This window comes from Manis pentadactyla, chromosome 10 (genome assembly GCF_030020395.1).
Source record: "Manis pentadactyla isolate mManPen7 chromosome 10, mManPen7.hap1, whole genome shotgun sequence".
Taxonomy (NCBI): domain Eukaryota; kingdom Metazoa; phylum Chordata; class Mammalia; order Pholidota; family Manidae; genus Manis; species Manis pentadactyla.
The window spans coordinates 77,410,360-77,435,132 of NC_080028.1; the positions used below are offsets into that span (position 1 = coordinate 77,410,360).

The 24,773-nt window shown below is 42.4% G+C and overlaps 1 protein-coding gene across 8 annotated transcripts in view; it reads left to right on the forward strand.

Annotated features, from left to right (window-relative positions):
- The window catches only part of LOC118928100 (eukaryotic peptide chain release factor GTP-binding subunit ERF3A-like), a 210,030-nt gene that overhangs the window by 184,316 nt on the left and 941 nt on the right, over positions 1-24,773 (forward strand). For 7 of the 8 annotated variants that reach the window (XM_057487019.1, XM_057487018.1, XM_057487023.1 and 4 more), the window contains one exon: positions 18,663-18,918. In XM_057487019.1, coding sequence (XP_057343002.1) covers positions 18,663-18,903 — 241 coding nt within the window. In that variant the 3' untranslated portion in view covers positions 18,904-18,918. Of the gene's footprint in view, positions 1-18,662; positions 18,919-24,773 lie in introns of those variants that run through there. The other variant, XM_057487025.1, reaches the window with a different exon arrangement.

The window sequence follows — 24,773 nt, forward strand, 5'->3', positions numbered from 1 at the left end:
TTGAAAAAGTTAGCTTTTTACTTCTTTGCATATTTATGCCCTGTGGCTTCTATGCCCAGCATTTGTCTTGAGGAATCTTTACCACTTGGAAGAATTATGATACTCGGTAAATTTGATATGAGGCACGAATTCTATTAAAGGGTTGTAATTAGGAAGGAAGAAGAAAAGCTATAGAAGTAGCAGGCGGAAGAAAACATGGGAAGATTGATTATTTCTTTGACATATCTTCTTGTAGAGTAACTTCAGCATGAATAGGTTTTAAGCAACTACTTAAATTGCGCACACACATTAACATAATAGGAGTATAGTTACATAACCAAAGCATACCTGTAATTACCAGCCATCTCCAGTGAAACCAAGAAAACCAGTTAGGCACCTTAGGCATTTGTGAAAACTTATCTATGATATGGTGGATATTGTCCAACTGAACTTGAACAGTCTGAGAGAAATCAGACAAATTAAAACAACCCATTCCTGGGGACTGTTCACATGCCATATATTCTTTTAACAGTAAATAGTCTGTAGTTGTAAGACTTTGGAGCGCTACAATTTGCACTTCTCCAAATTCTTGGTTGAGTTCCAACAGTATAGATCCAGTCAAATTTGTTGTTTTACTGTATGCACAGGCCAGTTTAGATATCTCCTTCCTCATTCCCATGGCAAGTCCAGGAACGGGTGGGATGAGTGCATCTACAGCTGTAGCAGTGCGTGGATCTTTGTTGGGGTTTTTTGATGATCATCTTCTGGCATGAGTCTTCCCGAGAGTGCTGATGTTGGAAGTTCTTTTTCATATCGTATCTTAGTTCATTTTTGGGGTAGCCCAATTAGGCTTTGATCCTCTGTATAAACACAAACAGACCCTTTGCCTACACTTTTATATGCCCTTTATACCCTTGCGTAGAACTCGTTGGAGGTTACCACACAGGAACTGCCCTTTTTTTTTTTTTTCCTTTGTTTTTGGTATCACTAATCTACACTTATATGAGGAATATTATGCTTACTAGGCTCTCCCCTATACCAGGTCTCCCCTATAAACCCCTTTATAGTCCCCGTCCATCAGCATAGCAAAATGTTGTAGAATCACTACTTGCCTTCTCTGTGTTGTACAGCCCTCCCTTTTCTCCTACCCCCCTTGCATGTTAATCTTAATACCCCCCTACTTCTCCCCCCCTTATCCCTCCCTACCCACCCATCCTCCCCAGTCCCTTTCCCTTTGGTACCTGTTAGTCCATTCTTGAGTTCTGTGATTCTGCTGCTGTTTTGTTCCTTCAGTTTTTCCTTTGTTCTTATATTCCACAGATAAGTGAAATCATTTGGTATTTCTCTTTCTCCGCTTGGCTTGTTTCACTGAGCATAATACCCTCCAGCTCCATCCATGTTGCTGCAAATGATTGGATTTGCCCTTTTCTTATGGCTGAGTAGTATTCCATTGTGTATATGTACCACATCTTCCTTATCCATTCATCTATCGATGGACATTTAGGTTGCTTCCAATTCTTGGCTATTGTAAATACTGCTGCAGTAAACGTAGGGGTGCATCTGTCTTTCTCAAACTTGATTGCTGCGTTCTTAGGGTAAATTCCTAGGAGTGCAATTCCTGGGTCAAATGGTAAGTCTGTTTTGAGCATTTTGATGTACCTCCATACTGCTTTCCACAATGCTTGAACTAACTTACATTCCCACCAGCAGTGTAGGAGGGTTCCCCTTTCTCCACAGCCTCGCCAACATTTGTTGTTGTTTGTCTTTTGGATGGCAGCCATCCTTACTGGTGTGAGGTGATACCTCATTGTAGTTTTAATTTGCATTTCTCTGATAATTAGCGATGTGGAGCATCTTTTCATGTGTCTGTTGGCCATCTGTACTTCTTTTTTGGAGAACTGTCTGTTCAGTTCCTCTGCCCATTTTTTAATTGGGTTATTTGTTTTTTGTTTGTTGAGGCGTGTGAGCTCCTTATATATTCTGGACGTCAAGCCTTTATCGGATGTGTCATTTTCAAATATATTCTCCCATACTGTAGGGATCCTTCTTGTTCTATTGATGGTGTCTTTTGCTGTACAGAAGCTTTTCAGCTTAATATAGTCCCACTTACTCATTTTTGCTGTTGTTTTCCTTGCCCGGGGAGATATGTTCAAGAAGAGGTCACTCATGTTTATGTCTAAGAGGTTTTTGCCTATGTTTTCTTCCAAGAGTTTAATGGTTTCATGGCTTACATTCAGGTCTTTGATCCATTTTGAGCTTTCTTTTGTATATGGGATTAGACAATGGTCCAGTTTCATTCTCCTACATGTAGCTGTCCAGTTTTGCCAGCACCACCTGTTGAAGAGACTGTCATTTCGCCATTGTATGTCCATGGCTCCTTTATCAAATATTAATTGACCATATATGTCTGGGTTAATGTCTGGATTCTCTAGTCTGTTCCATTGGTCTGTGGCTCTGCTCTTGTGCCAGTACCAAATTGTCTTGATTACTATGGCTTTATAGTAGAGCTTGAAGTTGGGGAGTGAGATCCCCCCTACTTTATTCTTCTTTCTCAGGATTGCTTTGGCTATTCGGGGTCTTTTGTGTTTCCATATGAATTTTTGAATTATTTGTTCCAGTTCATTGAAGAATGTTGCTGGTAGTTTCATAGGGATTGCATCAAATCTGTATATTGCTTTGGGCAGGATGGCCATTTTGACGATATTAATTCTTCCTAGCCACGAGCATGGGATGAGTTTCCATCTGTTAGTGTCCCCTTTAATTTCTCTTAAGAGTGACTTGTAGTTTTCAGAGTATAAGTCTTTCACTTCTTTGGTTAGGTTTATTCCTAGGTATTTTATTTTTTTTGATGCAATTGTGAATGGAGTTGTTTTCCTGATTTCTCTTTCTGTTGGTTCATTGTTAGTATACAGGAAAGCCACAGATTTCTGTGTGTTGATTTTGTATCCTGCAACTTTGCTGTATTCCGATATCAGTTCTAGTAGTTTTGGGGTGGAGTCTTTAGGGTTTTTTATGTACAGTATCATGTCATCTGCAAATAGTGACAGTTTAACTTCTTCTTTACCAATCTGGATTCGTTGTATTTCTTTATTTTGTCTGATTGCCATGGCTAGGACCTCCATTACTATGTTAAATAACAGTGGAGAGAGTGGGCATCCCTGTCTAGTTTCTGATCTCAGAGGAAATGCTTTCAGCTTCTCGCTGTTCAATATAATGTTGGCTGTGGGTTTATCATAGATGGCCTTTATTATGTTGAGGTACTTGCCCTCTATTCCCATTTTGCTGAGAGTTTTTAACATGAATGGATGTTGAACTTTGTCAAATGCTTTTTCAGTATCTATGGAGATGATCATGTGGTTTTTGTCTTTCTTTTTGTTGATGTGGTGGATGATGTTGATGGACTTTCGAATGTTGTACCATCCTTGCATCCCTGGGATGAATCCCACTTGGTCATGGTGTATGATCCTTTTGATGTATTTTTGAATTCGGTTTGCTAATATTTTGTTGAGTATTTTTGCATCTACGTTCATCAGGGATATTGGTCTGTAGTTTTCTTTTTTGGTGGGGTCTTTGCCTGGTTTTGGTATTAGGGTGATGTTAGCTTCATAGAATGAGTTTGGGAGTATCCCCTCCTCCTCTATTTTTTGGAAAACTTTAAGGAGAATGGGTATTATGTCTTCCTGTATGTCTGATAAAATTCCGAGGTAAATCCATCTGGCCCGGGAGTTTTGTTCTTTGGTAGTTTTTTGATTACCGCTTCAATTTCGTTGCTGGTAATTGGTCTGTTTAGATTTTCTGTTTCTTCCTGGGTCAATCTTGGAAGGTTATATTTTTCTAGGAAGTTGTCCATTTCTCCTAGGTTTCCCAGCTTGTTAGCAGATAGGTTTTCATAGTATTCTCCAATAATTCTTTGCATTTCTGTGGGGTCCGTCGTGATTTTTCCTTTCTCGTTTCCGATACTGTTGATGTGTGTTGACTCTCTTTTCTTCTTAATAAGTCTGGCTAGAGGCTTATCTATTTTGTTTATTTTCTCAAAGAACCAGCTCTTGGTTTCATTGATTTTTGCTATTGTTTTATTCTTCTCAATTTTATTTATTTCTTCTCTGATCTTTATTATGTCCCTCCTTCTGCTGACCTTAGGCCTCATCTGTTCTTCTTTTTCCAATTTCGATAATTGTGACATTAGACCATTCATTTGGGATTGCTCTTCCTTTTTTAAATATGCTTGGATTGCTATATACTTTCCTCTTAAGACTGCTTTTGCTGCGTCCCACAGAAGTTGGGGCTTAGTGTTGTTGTTGTCATTTGTTTCCATATATTGCTGGATCTCCATTTTGATTTGGTCATTGATCCATTGATTATTTAGGAGCGTGTTGTTAAGCCTCCATGTGTTTGTGAGCCTCTTTGCTTTCTTTGTACAGTTTATTTCTAGTTTTATGCCTTTGTGGTCTGAAAAGTTGGTTGGTAGGATTTCAATCTTTTGGAATTTTCTGAGGCTCTTTTTGTGGCCTAGTATGTGTTCTATTCTGGAGAATGTTCCATGTGCACTTGAGAAGAATGTATATCCCGCTGCTTTTGGATGTAGAGTTCTATAGATATCTATTAAGTCCATCTGCTCTACTGTGTTGTTCAGTGCTTCCGTGTCCTTACTTATTTTCTGCCCAGTGGATCTATCCTTTGGGGTGAGTGGTGTGTTGAAGTCTCCTAGAATGAATGCATTGCAGTCTATATCCCCCTTTAGTTCTGTTAGTATTTGTTTCACATATGCTGGTGCTCCTGTGTTGGGTGCATATATATTTAGAATGGTTATATCCCCTTGTTGGACTGAGCCCTTTATCATTATGTAGTGTCCTTCTTTATCTCTTGTTACTTTCTTTGTTTTGAAGTCTATTTTGTCTGATATTAGTACTGCAACCCCTGCTTTCTTCTCATTGTTGTTTCCTTGAAATATGTTTTTCCATCCCTTGACTTTTAGTCTGTACATGTCTTTGGGTTTGAGGTGAGTTTCTTGTAAGCACCATATAGATGGGTCTTGCTTTTTTATCCATTCTGTTACTCTGTGTCTTTTGATTGGTGCATTCAACCCATTAACATTTAGGGTGACTATTGAAAGATATGTACTTATTGCCATGGCAGGCTTTAAATTCGTGGTTACCAAAGGTTCAAGGTTAGCCTCTTTAGTATCTTACTGCCTAACTTAGCTTGCTTATTGAGCTGTTATATACACTGTCTGGAGATTCTTTTCTTCTCTCCCTTCTTGTTCCTCCTCCTCGATTCTTCATATGTTGGGTGTTTTGTGCTGTGCTCTTTCTAGGAGTGCTCCCATCTAGAGCAGTCCCTGTAAGATGTTCTGTAGTGGTGGTTTGTGGAAAGCAAATTCCCTCAGCTTTTGTTTGTCTGGGAATTGTTTAATCCCACCGTCATATTTGAATGATAGTCGTGCTGGATACAGTATCCTTGGTTCAAGGCCCTTCTGTTTCATTGTATTAAATATATCATGCCATTTTCTTCTGGCATGTAAAGTTTCTGTTGAGAAATCTGACGTTAGCCTGATGGGTTTCCCTTTATAGGTGACCTTTTTCTCTCTAGCTGCCTTTAACACTCTTTCCTTGTCCTTGATCTTTGCCATTTTAATTATTATGTGTCTTGGTGTTGTCCTTCTTGGATCCTTTCTGTTGGGGGTTCTGTGTATTTCCGTGGTCTGTTCGATTACTTCCTCCCCCAGTGTGGGGAAGTTTTCAGCAATTATTTCTTCTACGATACTTTCCATCTCTTTTCCTCTCTCTTCTTCTTCTGGGACCCCTATAATACGGATATTGTTCCTTTTGGATTGGTCACACAGTTCTCTTAACGTTGTTTCATTCCTGGAGATCCTTTTGTCTCTCTCTATGTCAGCTTCTATGCGTTCCTGTTCTCTGATTTCAATTCCATCAATGGCCTCTTGCATTCTATCCATTCTGCTTATAAACCCTTCCAGAGTTTGTTTCATTTCTGCGATCTCCTTTCTGGCATCTGTGATCTCCTTCCGGACTTCATCCCATTTCTCTTACGTATTTCTCTGTATCTCTGTCAGCATGTTTATGATTCTTATTTTGAATTCTTTGTCAGGAAGACTGGTTAGGTCTGTCTCCTTCTCTGGTGTTGTCTCTGTGATCTTTGTCTGCCTGTAGCTTTGCCTTTTCATGGTGATAGGAATAGTCTGCAGAACTGGGACAAGTGATGGCTGGAAGGACTTCCTTTCTTGTTGGTTTGTGGCCCTCCTCTCCTGGGAGAACAGCGACCTCTAGTGGCTTGTGGTGCGCAGCTGCGTGCAGACAGGGTTTCTGCTTCCTGCCCGGCTGCTATGGAGTTAATCTCCGCTGTTGCCGTGGGCGTGGCATGGCTTGGGCAGCTACTCCAAAATGGTGGAGTCGCGTTGGAGCAGGAGCTGCTGGGAGGCTATTTATCTCCGTAAGGTGCCTCCCTGCTCCCTGCAGCCCAGGAGTTAGGGTGCCCAGAGATCCCGGATTCCCTACCTCTGGATTAAGTGACCCGCCCTGCCCCTTTAAGACTTCCAAAAAGCACCAGCCAAAACAAAACAACGACCACAAAAAGAAAAAAAAAAATTTTTTTATTTAAAAAAAAAAAAAAAAAAGTTTTTAATAAAAAAAAAAAAAAAAAGGGGGGTGGTCGTTCGTTTTTCTTTATTCTCCGGTGCCAGCCTCAGGCCTCTGCTCACCGGTCTTTCTGCCCTGTTTCCCTAGTATTGGGGTCCCTATCCCTTTAAGACTTCCAAAAAGCGCTCGCCAAAACAAAACAGCAAAAAACAAAAAACAAAAATGGTCACGCGCTTTTCTTATGTCCTCTGTCGCCCAGCCTCCAGTGCCCGCTCACTGTTCTTGCTGCCCTTTTTCCCTAGTATTGGGGTCCCTATCCCTTTAAGACTTCCAAAAAGCGCTCACCAAAACAAAAAAGCAAAAAAGCAAAAAAAAAAAAAAAATGGTCGCGCGCTTTTCTTATGCCCTCTGTCGCCCAGCCTCCAGTGCCTGCTCACTGTTCTTGCTGCCCTGTTTTCCTAGTATCGAGCGCCCTGCACTCTGGCCCGGATGGCTGGGGCTGGGTGTTCGGCAGTCCTGGGCTCCGTCTCCCTCCCGCTCTGCCTGCTCTTCTCCCGCCGGGAGCTGTTGGGAGGGGCGCTCGGCTCCCGCGGGGCTGGGGCTTGTATCTTACCCCCTTCGCGAGGCACTGGCTTCTCTCAGGTGCGGATGTGGTCTGGATATTGTCCTGTGTCCTCTGGTCTTTATTCTAGGAAGGGTTGTCTTTGTTATATTTTCATAGATATATGTTGTTTTGGGAGGAGATTTCCGCTGCTCTACTCACGCCGCCATCTTCTGCCCCTCCAAATAAATGTACTTATCAAGGATCTAGTGTTGTCACCGAAGTTTTGAATTTTGTTGTTGTCACTCAACTGGGACTAAACGAAAACACAAGTCTTTTAATCTAATCATCTTTGTCAGCCAAGTTATATCCATCCAGGACGTTTCCTGGGTACAATTTATTGGTCCAAAGATAAAAAAGTAACAAATCCGTTTAGAGTACTATACTTTACAGACAGAAGGCTGTCTCACCTGAAGCAGGGATATTTTAAGTGATTTACCAAGTATTCTGCTAAACCCATACTGTATTAAAGTTCAGAGCTTTAAGAACTGAAAGAAGGGTTCACAACATCGTGGATGGGGCTAGAGGGTATTATGCTCAGTGAAATATGCCAGGCAGAGAAAGACAAGTATCAAATGATTTCACTTATCTGTGGAGCATAAGAACAAAGAAAAAACTGAGGGCACAAAACAGCAGCAGACTCACAGAACCCGAGAATGGACTAACAGATACCAAAGGGAAAGGGACTGGGAAGCGTGGGTGGGAAGGGAGCGAGAAGGGGAATAAGGGGCATTAGGATCAGAATACATGATGTAGGGGGGTGGGCACGGGGAGGGCAGTATAGCACACAGAGAAGACAAGTAGTGACTCTATAGCCTCTCACTATGCTAATGGACAGTGAATGCAATGGGGTATGAGGGGGGGACTTGATAATGGGGGAAGTCTAGTAACCACAATGTTGCTCATGCAACTGTACACTAATGATCCCCCAAAAAATTAAAAATAAAAGGAATATAAAAATGACCCCAAAAAAAAGAACCGAAAGGAGGGAACAGTTCTGGCAGCACATCTCATAGCAGAGGCTAAAGGGAGACAGGACACGGTGGACGCGCACCAAGGTGTTTGAAGAGGTGAAAACCAAGGTGTTTGAAGAGTGAAACAAAGCCCACTGAGGACTTAAAAAAAAAACTTTCAAAGTCAAGTCCTCCGTCTGGGCAGGGTCACCGTGTCTTACTGGCGGGAAGGCCTCCGAGGGGACCCAAGGAAACTAGTGTGGACTGAGGGCTGAATGGGATCACGGCGGGCCGAGGGGTCCGCCGGGGCTAGAGGTGGGCGGGCATTGTGCGCTGGCGGCGCGCACTCCCAAGTTGCCAGGAGATGGCGTGCGAATGGCAGCTCAGGGCTAGCGGCTCAGGCGCCCCCAGGCCGCGGTGACCCCCCCAGCCAGCTCGGCCAACGTGGCCGCCGCGGGCACCAGGTACTCAGTACGAGACCAGTTGGCAAAACAGCGAAAAAGAAAAAGGAAAAGGAAAAGGAAAAGGAAAGCATTGAAGTCTTTCATAAAATTCATTGGTATAATGTGAACTTTCTTTTTCTTTTTTCTTTTTTATTAAGGTATCATTGATATACACTGCTCTGAAGGTTTCACAAGAGAAACAATGTGGGTACTATATTCACCCATATTATCGAGTTCCCCCCATACCCCATTGCCGCCGTTGTCCATCAGCGTAGCACGATGCCACGGAGTCCCTACTTGTCTTCTCTGAGCTACATTGTTTCCCCATGACCCCCCACACACCATGTGCACCAATCAGAATTCCCCTGAATCCCTTCTCCCTTCCACGCCCCTCCCCTTTGGTAACCGCTAGTTGTTTCTTGGAGTCTGTGAGTCTTCTGTTTTGTTCCTTCAGATTTGCTTTGTATTCATACTCCATGAATGAGGGAAATCATTTGGTACTTGTCTTTCTCCGCCTGGCTTATTTCACTGAGCATAATACCCTCTAGCTCCATCCATGTTGTTGCAAATGGTAGGATTTGTTTTCTTCTTATGGCTGAATAGCGTTCCATTTTGTATATGTGCCACCTCTTCTTTATCCATTCATCTACTGATGGACACTTAGGTTGCATCCATATCTTGACTGTTGTAAATAGTGCTGCAGTAAACATAGGGGTGCATATGGCTTTTTGAACCTTCAATCTTGTTTTCTTTCGGTAAAATCCTAAGAGACGAATTCCAGGGTCAAATGGTAGTTCTATTTTAAGTTTTTTGAGGAACCTCCATACTGCTTTCCACAATGGTTGAACTAGTTTACATTCCCACTAGCAGTGTAGGAGGGTTCCCCTTTCTCCACATCCTTGCCAGCATGTGTTGTTGTTTGTCTTTTGGATGGTGGCAATCCTTACTGGTGTGAAGTGATATCTCATTGTGGTTTTAATTTGCATTTCTCTGATGGCTAGCGATGTGGAGCATCTTTTCATGGGCCTGTTGGCCATCTGAGTTTCTTCTGTTCAGACCCTCTGCCCATTTTTTAATTGGATTATTTGCTTTTTGTTTGTTGAGGTGCATGAGCTCTTTATGTATTTTGGATGTCAACCCCTTGTTGGATATGTCATTTATGAATATATTCTCCCATAGTGTAGGATGCCTTTTTGTTCTATTGGTGGTGTCCTTTGCTGTACAGAGGATTTTTCAGCTTGATACAGTTCCATTTGTTCATTTTTGCTTTTCTTTCCCCTGCCCAGGGAGATATGTTCATGAAGAAGTTGCTCATGTTTATGTCCAAGAGGTTTTGCCTGTGTTTTTTTCTAAGAGTTTTATGGTTTCATGACTTACATTCAGGTCTTTGATCTATTTTGAATTTACATTTGTGTGTGGGGTTAGACAATGATCCAGTTCCATTCCCTTACATGTAGCTCTCCAGTTTTGCCAGCACCATCTTGCTCTCTTCTTTTGTGGTTTGATGAGTTTCTTTAGTTGTACGCTTATATTCCTTTTTCTTTCTCTTTTATGTCTTTACTATAGTTCTTTGCTTTGTGGTTACCATGAGGCTTACATGTAACAAGTTACCTCTATAACCACCTATCTTAAGTTGATAACAACTCGAGTTTGGTCCCATTCTAAAATATTTTTCTCTCCTTTCCCCAACATTTTATATTTTTCATGTCACAGTTTACATCTTTGTATCTTGTGTATCCTTTAACTAATTATTGTGATAATTATTTTTACTACTTTTGTCTTTTAACCTTCATAGTAGCTTTATAAGTAATTAATCCACTACCTCTACTATATATTTACTTTTCCAGTGAAATGTATTTTTCATATGCATCCTTTTTGTAATTATTGCCCATTCTTTTCAGTTTAAAGAGAACCCATTAGTATTTCTTGTAAGGCAGTTTAGCATGATAAACTCCGTTAGTTTTTGCTTGTCTGGAAAAAATTTTTCTCTCTCCTTCAATTCTGAATGATAACTTTATTGAGTAGAATATCCTTGCTTGACATTTATTTTTCTTTCAGCACTTTGAATATATCATGTCACTTCCACCTGGCCTACAAAATTGCACTGAAAAATCTTGATAGTTTTTTGAGGGTTCCCTTGTATATAACAAGTTGCTCTTCTCCTGATGCTTTTAATATTCTCTTCTTGTCTTTAAATTTTGACATTTTAATTAATGTGTCATGGTGTGGATCTCTTTAGGTTCACCTTTTTTGGAACTCTTTGGGACTCCTGGATCTTGATGTCTGTTTCCTTCACCATGTTAGGGAAGCTTTCAACCATTATTTAATCAAATAAGATTTCTGCCCCTTTCTCCTTCTTTCTCCTTCTAGGAGCCCTATAATGCAAAGATTAGTCTGTTTGATGTTATCCTATATGTCCCTGAAGCTATCTTCCCCTTTTTTCATTCTTCTGCTCTGACTGAATTCCACTGTTGTGACTTGCTTTTGATCAAGGAAATGTTTGTTTACAGAAGGGACGTGTGCCTCTTGAAGGCAGAGGCCAGTGCTTAGCTGAAAACATTCTCTTTCCCTCTGCTCTGCTGAATGGCAATGTCCCAGATGGTTATGGCTCTATGGGCCTGGGTTGCAATGGGAGAATGATTGGAGCATAGCCCCAGGTGACCAAGGAAGGACACTGTTACATGTTGAATGTCTGTGTCCCCTCAAAATGCATTGTGATGATATTTGGAGGTGAGGCCTTTGGGATGTGATTAAGTTTATGCTGGTTCATGAAGAATTTGTGTGCTTATAAGAAAAGACACCCAAGAACTTCTTCTCTTGAATGCTATCATGCCATGGGAAGGACGCATTAAAAACTTGGCCACTGAAAGCTTGGAAGAGAGTTCCCAGCAGCCACCAAATCTGCTGGTCCCTTGACCTTGGACTTCCTAGCCTCCAAAACTGTCAGAAATAAGTTTCTGTTGTTTAAACCACTCAGCCTCTGATATCTTGTTCTAGCAGCCTGAGCAACCTATGACTACCAAACTGCATGAATGGAATTTGGGTGGTGTTTGTTACTGGACCATGACCTCATCTATCTTGACCAATATAGCGTCCAAAACCATGGATTAATCACTGTGCAATACTGCCTCTTCACTGCCACCAGAAACTTCTTTATGAGACTTAATATTACTGAACAAGCCCTTTATAGTGTATTGCAGTCCAAAATGAAAGAAACCTAAAAGAACACAAAATTAACAACACAAAGGAAGAGCAAACACCAAGCCAGGTATATTGGCCCTTTAGCTCACCCATAAGCGGCAGACAGTTTCATTTCTTCTTTCACTTAAACCAGAGTGTGGGGAAGTTGGCCTTGTGCTAATGGTGTTGGAGGAGGTAAAATAGCTCAGAGACAGGATCTAAAGAAGTACAGAGCTAGGAAACCCTGCTGAGTGAGTCCTGCAATGGCAGATTCCAAGGCAAAGATGTTCTTCCTCTCTTCTCTCCCTCTAACTTAGATTTCTGAATGTCCCTCAGAAGCCTTGTTTGCTTGTAGGCAGGAAAAGGCTAATTTGATTGGGGCCAGGTCTCGGGGTCCTCTGCTAGTTTCCCATGAAGATTCCCTTTGAAGATCAGCTCCTCTGAACTCCTGCTTTCTCTCAGTGAAGCCGGGGTTGTTGTTTGCAAAGTCAAAGAATGAACTTAGCAAACACCCAAGGTGGGAGAGGCTTTTATTGAGAAATAAAGTGAGAGGAAAGAGCTCCTGCATCATGCCAGGAGGGGACAAGGGAGAGCAGGGTGATGAATTGTCTAAGGGATTTATAGTTCATTGAGGATTTTCAGGAATGTGGGTAAAGGGCTAGGGGTGCAGGCTTGTACCATGTGCCCTGCCCCCAAGGTGGGCTGGGTTATTGTCTCTTTGCTAGGGCTGTTTACAGTTGAGATACAGTGAAGTCATGGGTTATGCTGAGGTACCCTTGCGGAACACTCAGACATTCCAGGCCAAGTTGCTCCTGGCCTTTTGACCTTTAACTGATCTCACTGAAGATGTCTGTATTCCTAGTCTGCTATCCTTTTTATTGTTACACTGCTTTGACTGTAAAAATCCTGCCTTACTTTTTCTGGAGGCTCTCCCCTTACTCTGACTACACCCAAGGCCCCTGTCTCATCAGCACTGTCCGAAGTGTCATATTCTGTCAGGTCTTAAGAATTTTTCAAAGTGGCTTCACTCTGACTTCCAGGGTGTCCTGATTATTTGCGATGTTAAGGCTCACCATGTCTTTTCAGGGAAGTTTGATTTCTCGCTTTCAAATCATTGGCTTCCACCAACAATCACAAGACACAAAGCATGCTGACAGTGGTATCTGCATAATTAGATGATTTGAGAGGCAGAAAAATATCCTCCCATTCAATAAACATTGATCACATGCCCACTCCATATGGACTAGGCACTATGCCAGGCATCAAGGCATAACAGTGAATTCATTTTATATGTGGTTCTTACCCTAACACAGTTTTCCATCAGGTAGGGGAAATGGAACAAAAAAGGTAATAAATTAAGTACATGCAAATTTGGGTTTGGGGGACGAGAGTCTGATGCTAGTTTGGGGTCTTCCAAGAAGCAGTCACCAAGGAAGATGTGAGGTAATGCAAATAATGAGTATTGTGGGCTGAGTTGTTCCCCATCCCACCCAAAATTCATATAATCAAGTTCTAACCCCAGATCCCATATGTCAGATTGTGATGGCATTTGGAGGTTGGCTCATTAAAAAGGTGGTTCAGTTAAAATGAGGGCATTAGGGTGGGCCTAATTCAACCTGAATGCTGTCCATATAAGAAGAGATGCCATGTAAGGAATGGGCATGCCCAGAGGAAAGGCCCTATGAGGAGGCAGTGAGAAGGCAGCCATCTGCAAGTCAAGGAGAGAGGCCTCAGGAGACCCAAACCTGGGATCCCTTAGGCTTGGGCTTTCAACCTACAGAACTGTGAGAAACAAATGTCTGTTGTCTAGGCACCCCAGTCTATGGTCTTTGACTACGGCAGCCCTAGAACACTAATGCAGTGAGTTACCTCAACAGCTACTGATGCAGGATGAGCTGGGAAGGGACAAAGCAGGTGCTGCCTGTTCCCCATGCAGCACTTGTCCAGGTGGGCTGTATAACTGATTGAACAATGTCCCCCAGAATTCTCATCCACCTGGAAATAGGGCCCTTGCTGATGTATGAGTGGATTATCTCAAGCGAAAAATCATCCTGTATTTAGAGCAGGCCATAAATTTAATGACTGGTGTCTTTCTAAGAGAAAGAAGAGGGCAATTTGGACAGACACACAGAGAAGAGGCTGCATCAAGATAGAGGCAGAGATGGGAGGGATGCAGCCACAAGCTGAGGAATGTCTGGGACCACCAAAAGCTGGAAGAGGCAAGGAAGATTTCTCCCCTAGAGCCTTCAGAGGGAGTACAGCCCTAGCAGCACCTTGATTTAAGACTGAAGTCCTCCAGAAAAATGAGAGGGTAAGTTCCTCTTGTTTTAAGCAACTCCATCTGTGCTAATTTGTTGCAGCAGACACAGGAAACTAATACAGGGGAAGATGTGCCTCTGAACAGCCCATAGGACCATGAGGGAGGAAAGATAGGGACTTTGCCCAGCTTCCTCCTATGTCCTGTTCCCCCCTAGGAGATCGCTGCCCTGAATCCATTTGCCTCCTGTTGCCACTTTGGCAACTATATGTGAAACGTGTTGTGTGTTTGAAATGTGTGTGTATTTTTCCACAGAAAAGCAAAGATCACAGTTCGATAACACATCCTATGGGGAATGAAAGATGTGCAACCTCCATGGGGAGAATCTAGCAATATAGATAGGTATCTTTACCTATAGCAATATCTATTGCTGAATTGACACACCACAATGTGTTTTCAATACACGTAAAAGAAAAGGTGAACTTAGCTTTTTCACTGCAGCACTGTCTGTGTGAGCAAAAGACTGCAAGCAACCTAAATGTCCCTCAGTAGGGGACCAGTTAAATAAACAGGGATGAGATAAATTCAGCAGAAATATGAACAGGACCACAGGTGACCAGAAGAATGTAAGCACCTTAGCTCATTCCCAACCCTATCCTGACCCTGAGAACCTATAGGGAATGGACCTGGGGCTCAAGTCAGTCTTTTCTACATTCTAATGGGCAGAGAGAGACCCCAAATAGTATTCTGGAACATGTGAACACTGAAGTCAATTTTTATGTTCTAACATGGAAAGATGTCCATAATATACTATTAAATGGGGGGGGGGGAAATCCCCAGATAGGCATGATCTCATTTCCAACTAAAATTTAAATACCATGTATATGTGTTAGTATATGTATAGAAAAAAAAACTGGAAGAGAAGAATACACATCAAGCCATTAAAGCAGTTTGTCATGCCTACCACTTGCTTGGTGCTGAGAACTTTCAGATAAATAAGAAATTTGAATGTCAGTTCCATGGAGGAAGACAACTTTGCTGTTTTGCCAAGTGTCTGGCACATAGTACATACTCAGTAAATATGTATGGAAAGGAAGGGAAAGAGGGAGGGAGGGATGCTCAACCTAGCCTGGATACAGATGTGTGAACAGATGACTTCTGAGAAGGGACAGTGCAGAGAACTCTGGGAGAAAAGACCTCAGAGCTGGAGGGGTTTTGCATAAACCATCTCTCCTCCTTAGGTCATCAGCCCACTTAGAAGAGAAGAGAAATCGGTTACAAAGCGATAGCTGTGCAGCCCATTTTCAAACTCAGGTGTACCGAGCTCCAGGGAGCCCTCTCCTTTCAGGACACTGCTTGGCCCGGTAAATGAGAACCAGATGACCCAGGCTGAGTCGGGGGGCAGGAGTACTGGTAATGAATACTTCCAAACTGGATCTTAGAGAGCCCAGCAACTCTTAGAAAACAACGTACTTTGTCAATTTCCAGGAGAGCTTGGCTTCAAACAACTCAAAGGTGACACCCAATGTCACTATGGGGAACTACACAGAAATCCTAAATAGTGGTTCTGGAAGAGGGAGCAATGAGGACTCCTGCCTTTCACGGTCTTCCATTTCCTCTGCTAGGTTCTCAGAAAAGCTGTGCTAAACAGGGAGAGCCTGCCAGGACTTCGTGAGAAGATCCTCTGGCTCAGTCAGGAGAGATTTGAGCACATTCTTGGGGTGACTATATCTTTCCTCGAATAAGCTATTAGCGATTTCATTACTGGGTTCTTCTCGATTCCTTTCCGATAGCATTTGCTTAATTTCAGTTGCATTTAAACAGCAGAAGCCACAAGAGCGGATGCAGATTCAGACTAAATACTTTCCTGAGACCAACAGTTGTGGGGGCCCCAGACACGTGCCTTCATGTCCCTGAGCTTCAGTTTTCTCACTTATGTGGAGATGATGATTACCTATTTTGCGATGTTACCATGTAGATTAAACGAGTTCACCTTTTGAGATTAAATGTACCAATTACAAAATGGGCAATGGATCTGAACAAACATCTCTCAAAGGAAGATGTGTAAATGGTCAATGAGCATGTGAAAAGATGTCCCACATCACTTGCCATCAGAGAACTGCAAATCAAAACCACAAAGAGATACCACTTCGGATCTACTAGGATGGCCATAAAAAATAAACAAACAACAATAAAATAAAACAGCAAGCAACATGGCCAAGGCTAGGGAATAGGCATTGGGAGGAAATGGAGAGTGACCGCTCATGAGTAAGAGGTCTTTTAGAGATGAAGAAAATGTTCTAAAATTGATTGCAGTGATGGATTACCCAACTCTAAAAAATTGTTTACTTTAAATGGGTGAACTGTATGGAATGCGAATTGTATCTCAAAAGAGCTGTTTTTAACAGCAGCAGAATCACAGAAATCAAGAATGGACTAACAGGTACCAAAGGGAAAGGGACTGGGGAGGATGGGTGGGTAGTGAGGGATAAGGGGGGGAAGAAGAAGGGGGGTATTAAGATTAGCATGCATGGGGGGGTGGGAGAAAGGGGAGGACTGTACAACACAGAGAAGACACGTAGTGATTCTACAACATTTTGCTATGCTGATGGACAGTGACTGTAAAGGGGTTTATAGGGGGGACCTGGTATAGGGGAGAGCCTAGTAAACATAATATTCATCATGTAAGTGTAGATTAATGATACCAAAAAATAAAAAATAAAAAAAGCAGTTCCTGTGTGGTGACTTCCAATGAGTTCTACACAATGGTATAAAGGGCTTATAAAAGTGTAGGTAAAGGTTCTGTTTGTGTTTATACAGAGGATCAAAGCCTAATTTGGCTACCCTGAAAATGAACTAAGATACGATATGAAGAAGAACTTCCAACATCAGCACTCTCTGGAAGAGCCATACCAGAAGATGATCATAAAAAAACCCCAACAAAGATCCATGCACTGCTACAGTTGTAGCTGCATTCATCCCACCGGTTCCTGGACTTGCCTTGGGAATGAAGAAGGAGATATCTAAGCTGGCCTGTGCATACAGTAAAACAAAAAATTTGACTGGATCTATACTGTCGGAACTCAATCAAGAATTAGGAGAAGTGCAAATTGTAGCGCTCCAAAATCTTACAACTACAGACTATCTACTGTTAAAAGAACATATGGGATGTGAACAGTCCCCAGGAATGGGTTGTTTTAATTTGTCTGATTTCTCTCAGACTGTTCAAGTTCAGTTGGACAATATCCACCATATCATAGATGTTTTCACAAATGCCTAAGGTGCCTAACTGGTTTTCTTGGTTTCACTGGAGATGGTTGGTAATTATAGGTCTGCTTTGGTTATGTAACTGTACTCCTATTATGTTAATGTGTGTGCACAATTTAATTAATAGTTTAAAACCTATACATGCTGAAGTTACTCTACAAGAAGATATGTCAAAGAAATAATCAATCTTCCCATGTTTTCTTCCGCCTTCTACTTCTATAGCTTTTCTTCTTCCTTCCTAATTACAACCCTTAAATACAATTCGTGCCTCATATCGAATTTACCGAGTATCATAATTCTTCCAAGTGGTAAAGATACCTCAAGACAAATGCTGGGCATAGAAACCACAGGGTATAAATATGCAAAGAAGTAAAAAGCTAACCTTTTCAAACAATAAGGCTTCTCTCTCACTTACCAACTTTACATTTCCCTGTATGGCCCTGGAAGATGACTGGTTAGCCAGAGACGGGTAAGATTCCTCAAGGGAGGAATAACCTAAGACAGGCACAGTCGCAGGGGGTCCATCAGGTGAGAAATTGGGGATCAACAGAAGTGAGGCTTAGAACCTTACCACCCCTGTTCTGAGAGAAATCTTCTGCGTCTGTGGATGTTTTATTGCCCCTGTCTAGCTTGGATTAACACATAGTCTACAGGCACACACCTGATCATCTACATTTGCTCTCTTACAACAATAAACTGTGTTTTCTACCTTTATCTTGCATCTACATACCACTTCAGCATTTTATTAAAAATAATAATAATAAAGAGAGAAATGTGGTATCCACATATCAATCAAGTATAAAAATCAAACGAATATTCATATTTGAACTGATTGTTTATAGTTCATAATGCATGAGCAAAACTGAAAGTTTCTGTGATGACTGCCCTTGTACTGTTCACCATGTAACTTATTCACTATCTAAGAATTTGTTCTCCATGTAAGAACTTGTTCGTTATTCTTCAGAAGATTGGAGACTGATGAAAATTAGGCTTGGGGTGGATTAATGATTGTGCATTGAGCATTGACTCCCCTATACAGAATTTTATTGTTGTTAACAACCATTTGATCAATAAATATGAGAGATGCCCTCTCAAAAAAAAAAAAAAGTACACACTTCTAATTGTAAAATAAATAAGTAACCGGGATGTAATGTATAGCATAAGGAATATAGTGAAAATATTGTAACAACTTTGTATGGTGATATCTGGTAGCTAGAATTATCATGTATATAAATGTTGAATCACTGTGTTGTATACCTGAAACTAATGTAATACTGTATATCAACTACCCTTCAATAAAAAATAATTATCTACAAAAAAAAGAGCTGTTTTTAAACAGTGTATAAATAAATCTTATGATCTTTTTATCTTGTATTTGTCACATAGCTTACACACATCAAGTAATTCTTATGAAGACACACATCACAGTTTTCAGTCTGGGAAAGCAGAATGGCACGGACCAGGTTCCATGGCAGACACCAGTGGAAACACTAAGGACCCACCAATGAATGACCCAGCTCATTCCAGCTTTGTGCCACCCCACAGTGAGTTACTTGAGAGCTGGGGGGCATGGGCAGAGCCTATCTGGACACATAGTGTTAGGTCTCCTTCTAGATACTTCAGTTAAATTGCTCACAGCCTGACTTTATTGCTGTTGGCAGTGGTGTTTCCCTGTCATAATGAATGATCTGCACTGTTCCTGCTTTCAAGGAACAGCTGACACAATGTGTGATGTAATAGCTGATTTCTTGTTCTTTGGACCATCCAGCCGTGTTTCTAACAGATACAGTTTCTCCAGGGCCCTGGGAAATTGGAGGAGGGGGACCTGACTTCACCCCCACCTCCATTCCTCTAAACCATCAATTAGGCCTTCCAGACCCTAACCTAAGCTAAACATTCTGTACCTTCTCCAGAGTCCAAATGAAACTTACCAACGCATCAGTATCTCTGTCTGCTCAGGTTGCTGTAACAAAATACCATAGACTGGGTGTCTTATAAACAACAGAAATTTATTGCTCACCATTCTGGAAGCTGAGAGTCCAAGATCAGGGTGCCAGCACGTTCAAGTGAAAGCCCTCTTTGGGGTTGCAAACTTTGCTCTGTCCTCACATAGTGGAAAGAGAAGGGATCCCTGTGGAGCTTCTTTTATCTTCATTTCTCAGTACATCCTCTCTACCTCCCACAGCAGCATTGACCTCACTGCCTGGGTCCTTGTGTACTATGTAAATATTATTGTCTCCCCACCAAAATGATGAGCAATCTGAAGGCATAAGAGACTGTTTATTTTTCTTGGACTCTTCTGCATCAATGTTACAAACCAAAACTTTGGGCACATGGAATGGTAGGCTGAATGATGGCCCTCCAAAGATGTCCACATTTTAATCCCTGGAAATCTGTGAATATCACCTTACATGGCAAACAGGACTTGGCCAGTGAGTTTGCACATTGAATTAAAGATCTGGAGATGAAGAGATTATCACCGGCTATCCAGATGGGTCCGATGCAATCACAAGGGTATGTATAATAGGGAGGCAAGAGGAGAGGTGACAACCTGAGCAGAGGTTGGAGTCCTGTGGGGCCATAAGGAAGGAATGTGGGCAGCCTTTGGAAGCTAGAAAAGGCAAAGAAACAGATTCTCATTTAAAGCCTCCAGAAGGAATGCATCCCTGATGACTCATTTTGGGCTTCCGACCCCCAGAGCTGTAAGAGAGTAAAGGCGATTGTTTTAAACCACTTTGTGGTAATTCCTCACAGCTGCATTGGGAAGTGTACATGGTACCACTGTCCTCTTCCTCCTCCTCCTCCTCATGGTGAAGGGTGATTGAGTTTACTGATGTAAGTCATAAAACAGTGGAAGGTACTGTTATTGCCCCCATTTTATAGATGAGGAAACTGAGGTTCAGAGAGGTGACAGAATGGAAGGGGTTTTTCTGGTTGCAAACAGCAGAAACTGACTCTGGCTAAGGCAAGCAAGTAAGGGAGATAATGAATCACTGACAACTACCATCCAGGCAACATGAGAATTTTCCTCCTGTGACATTTTGATCTCCCAATATACTTCTCTTATGAACTTCCAGTCTTTCATTCATGAAATATTTGTTGAGAGCCTACTATGTGCCAGGCCCTGGATTAAGTACTGGGTATAGAAAGTTGAACCAAAAACCAGGCACAATTCCTGCTTATGTGATGCTCACAGCCAAGAGAGGAAGCACATTAATGATACCATCACCCTGAAAGCTGATATGGTGCAATTTGCTGAGCCCTCTGGATGCAAAATGCAGACAGTGAGAAGGACAGGGGAGAGGCAGGGGAGCTGATGTGAGATCCACGTAGAGTTACTAAGTATTGAGAGTTGGAAGGGCAGGGCCTGCCTTCCCCTGCTGGTGTCTTAGATGACAAAAGAATTTTCTTTTTAAATTCAGGGTCCTTTTCTCCATATTTAGTACCCCTACTAGAGGACAGAGGTGCAGCCATCCCACCCAGAACTTCCTGCTGCTGAAACATTTTTTTCAATTATTTCTTATATCGTGGTTAAACATGTAACATAAAATGTGCCATTTTAGCCATTTTTAATTGTACAGATCAACAGCTTGAATTACATACACAATGTTGTGCAGCCCTCATCACTATTTCCAAAAGTTTTTATCACCTCCAACAGAAACCATATGCTCATTAAATTATAACTCTCCATCCCCTCCTCCAGCTCCTGGTTTACCTCTATTCTGCTTTCTGTCTCCATGAACTTGCCTCTTAGGTGCCTCACGTAAGTCAGTCCATATAAAATGTGTCCTTTTGTGACTGGTTTCTTTCACTCAGCATAATGCTTTCAAGGTTCATTTACACGGTGGCAGGTATCACAACCTTATTCATTTTTATGGTCGAATAATATTCCATTGTATAGAGATATTGCTCTAAGCCCACATCTACTCAGACACACAATGCTAGGCCTTCAGATGAGTCTCTTTTTTGGACATACCCCTATGCTTGTTTCTCCTGTAGTTTCCATACCTATAAAACAGGAACATTTCTTAAAGGCATAGCACCCCAGAGAAGCAAGTTCTGCAGCCAAAGCCAGCCTGTGGAATCTTGGGGCCAAAGCATAGGTGCAGCAGAAAAGGTGGGGATACCCAGAGATCCAGGTGTGTGTAATGCACCATGTGTCCTTCACCCAGCAACCGAAATGCCACTTAGGAAAGACATTCAGAGACCCACAGTTCTCCAGCTTAGGGCTAAAGCAGGGGTGCTAATCCTCATGCTTCCTCAGGGAAGGAGGCCGTAGAAATGACTAAAGCAGCCTGAAAATTAGAAAAACAACAGAGGCCTGAGGATAAATGGGAGGCAGTGGGGAGTGGTGGGGACTGTGGAGAACAGAGAGAACACACCCCCTCAGTTCCCATCTCCACCATATGGAAATGTGGCCCTCATGCTGCCAGAGCTCTCTGTTTGTTAAACAATGTTGGAAATCTGGATTTTTATGTGAAGTTGCCCAATTATAAATGCTGACAATTAATTTTAGAATAATAACCACAGTGCAACCTAACATAACATGTCATGTCTGGTGGCTGCATGTGATCTGGGGATAGCCAGAGCCAGGAGCCCATTCTGTGAAAAGAGACAAGGCCAACACCTCTCCCTCCTTAAGACCAAAAGCTCATGGGAGAGGGTGAAATTGAATGGGTGGAATCCAGCCCCACCTCTGCATAATTTGCTGTGTGATCTTGAGCACTTCAGTTCCCCAGGATGGACCTCAGGACCCTCATCTGTGAAATGATGGGTGAACCAGATGTCCTCTAAGATCTCTTTCATGCCTCATATGCTAATATTTGATCTCCTTGAAGACTCCTCCCCACCCCCAAAGAGAACCCAGGGGACAGTGTATTTTGTTTAACTGTGGCCAAATAACACAGTACTTAATTCACCATTAGTGGCATTTGGAACATTCATAACATTGTGCAACCATCACCACTATCTAGTTCCCACATATCTTTGTCACTCCAAGCAATCTGTCTTTCATATCCCTGAGTTTCAAGGGAAAGGGGGTTCAGATCTGATCCTGAAGTATGTGGCCCTGAGGAAAAAAAAACACTTGGGAGGTGGGTTGCAGGACGAAGCGAGGGACAGAGGGGCAATTCGTGCTTCATGAGATGTTAGCTTCAGGTCTCCAGGGCACATGGCCAGTTGATTGCAAAGCAAAACTGGCTCAGACCTCTGGTGGTCTCTGAGGGGCCCCCAGTATTAGCCAAGGGCACACAGAATGCTCCTGCAGCCTTGGGCCCAGCTGTTATTTTCCACTCAAGGTGAAAGCATTTCATTCTAATATCCCACCTGCAGAGCTTCCAGCTGGAAAGTCCTCCCAGAATTCGCAACTCCTTCCCTTGCATACAAGAAGCTAGGATCGGAGGAAAGTACGTCCATGAGTGCCAGGAGACCCCGTTTGGAGACCTGTCGCCTGCACCCCTGAGCAGCTACGGTTTGAAAGCCCTGGATGGTGGAACAACAGTGGCATCTGAGTCCTTCTCTCCTTATCAGGAAGGAAAGTGAGAGCGGCCAGCCATCAACCTTTCTTCCTCTTCCCAGGGCCTTTGGGTCACCAGTTCCAGGCTGAACGGAGAAAATACGGACACCCGAACAAGTCTGTCCACAAGGTAAAGTGTGCCCAGATGAAAGGCTGGCCCTTGTCTGAGATGATGTTATTGGTGTCTATATGCTCTTCCTTTGTGACATGATGCTGAGAGGAAACCAGAGTTTTTTGTTTGGTGTGGGGAAGTTGGGCCTCCTATGGCCAGGATGCTCACTGAACTTACACCACCTGATGGTGTAACTGGCCTGTTGCTAAGCTGCCGCTTCCACAGCTTTAGGCAATAAGCTATTATTGCCCTATAGAGAGAGCTCGGCCCCATGCTCTGGGTGGCGGCAGAGACGCTAGTGCTCGACTTATTGCTGGGAGAACAAGCCAGGTAATAAACCCTTTCACCCCAAAGAAACATTCTACTGTCATTTCTTTGCTCACACTGAATCCATAGCAAACTTGCTGGGGGCTGAAACCCATTGGCAAGACATTTGGTTTCATTGTAATTTGACAAAATAAAAAGTTGACTTTATTCTTCACCCAAAGGTTTGGAAAATTCACAGATCTGTGAAATTCTAAATTCTGCTGAGACACTGGCTTGCTTGTGACAAAGAGCCAGTGCCCTGGGCAGGAAGGGAGGTTCCTTAGGAAGGATGAGAAGCCCATGCTACTGTGTTTAATTGTTCTGATTAGGAATCACGTCAGCAATTCATAAAGTAAAGAGGATAGTATGACAGGCCCTCATACCCCCTCACCAGCACCTGGATTAAAACATTACCAAATAAAGGCCAAGTTTGCTTCCTCCTTACCCCTACCTTCCTCTCCTGAAACAAAACCTAGACATCATGTCATTCCAACTGTAAATATTTCAGTATGCATCTCTGGAAGGTAAGGACTCTTACTGAAAAAACATAATTGCCATATATTATACCACTAATTTCTTAATATCATCAAATATCTGTTAGGGTTCAAATTCCCCCACCTCTCTCTTGGTTTGTTCACATCAGGATCCAAATGAGATCAGTACACTGTAGCTGGTTGATACGTTTTTTAAGTGTCTTTTAATCTACAGATTCTCCCTCCATCCCTGGTGTGGTTTTTTTTTTTGTCTTTCTTTCTTTCCCAGCTTATCTGTTGAAGAACTAGGTCATTTGTCATTTGTCCTAGACAGCATCCTGTGTAAAGTCATTTTACATACACCATGGTCCTCCATATTTCTTATTCATTTGTACTTAGGCCTACAGGCTTCTTTACATTAGGTTCAATTTTTCTGCCAAAAATATTTCAAAAGTGGTGCTGAGTGTGCTTTCCTCAGAGGCACACAATGATCAACTGTCTTTCTGTGGTGTCAGCAGCAGTTGATACCAAGATTCACCAGTTCATGAGGAGTGCTTCTATATTTTTGTTTGGTGAGGTCATTGGGTGACCAGCTCCTCCCGGTTTTCCTGGGACTTGCCCACTGTTAGCACATTAAGTCCTGTGTCCCAAGAAACCACTCCAACCTAGGCAAATCAGGATGATTGATAGCCCTAGTTGAGGTTCCATATTTTCAAGAAGTGATTCTTCCCATAACTTCTCCTTCCCTTTTCTGTACTGGGCAGAAAACTCAGAGACAAGATCAGAGAATGCAGGGGGCGAGAGCTGCAGTATCAAGCAGCCAGTCGGGTACAGCTGACACCTTAGTGGTCTGCTCAGCTTCCATTTCCACATTTGCATACCCTGATTTTTGATTAGGTGGTAATCCCTACTCACAGCCCATGTGCTACATGGGAGCTGACCACAGCCCACCTCTAAGGATGAGCTTCCCATTCCCAGAACTGAGGTCCCAAGCAGTCAGTATACAACTTGGGCCAATGAAATCACAAAGGGTAGTTTGAAGGTGGCATTGGGAAAACATTTGCACATTCTTTTATTTATTTATTTTCTTT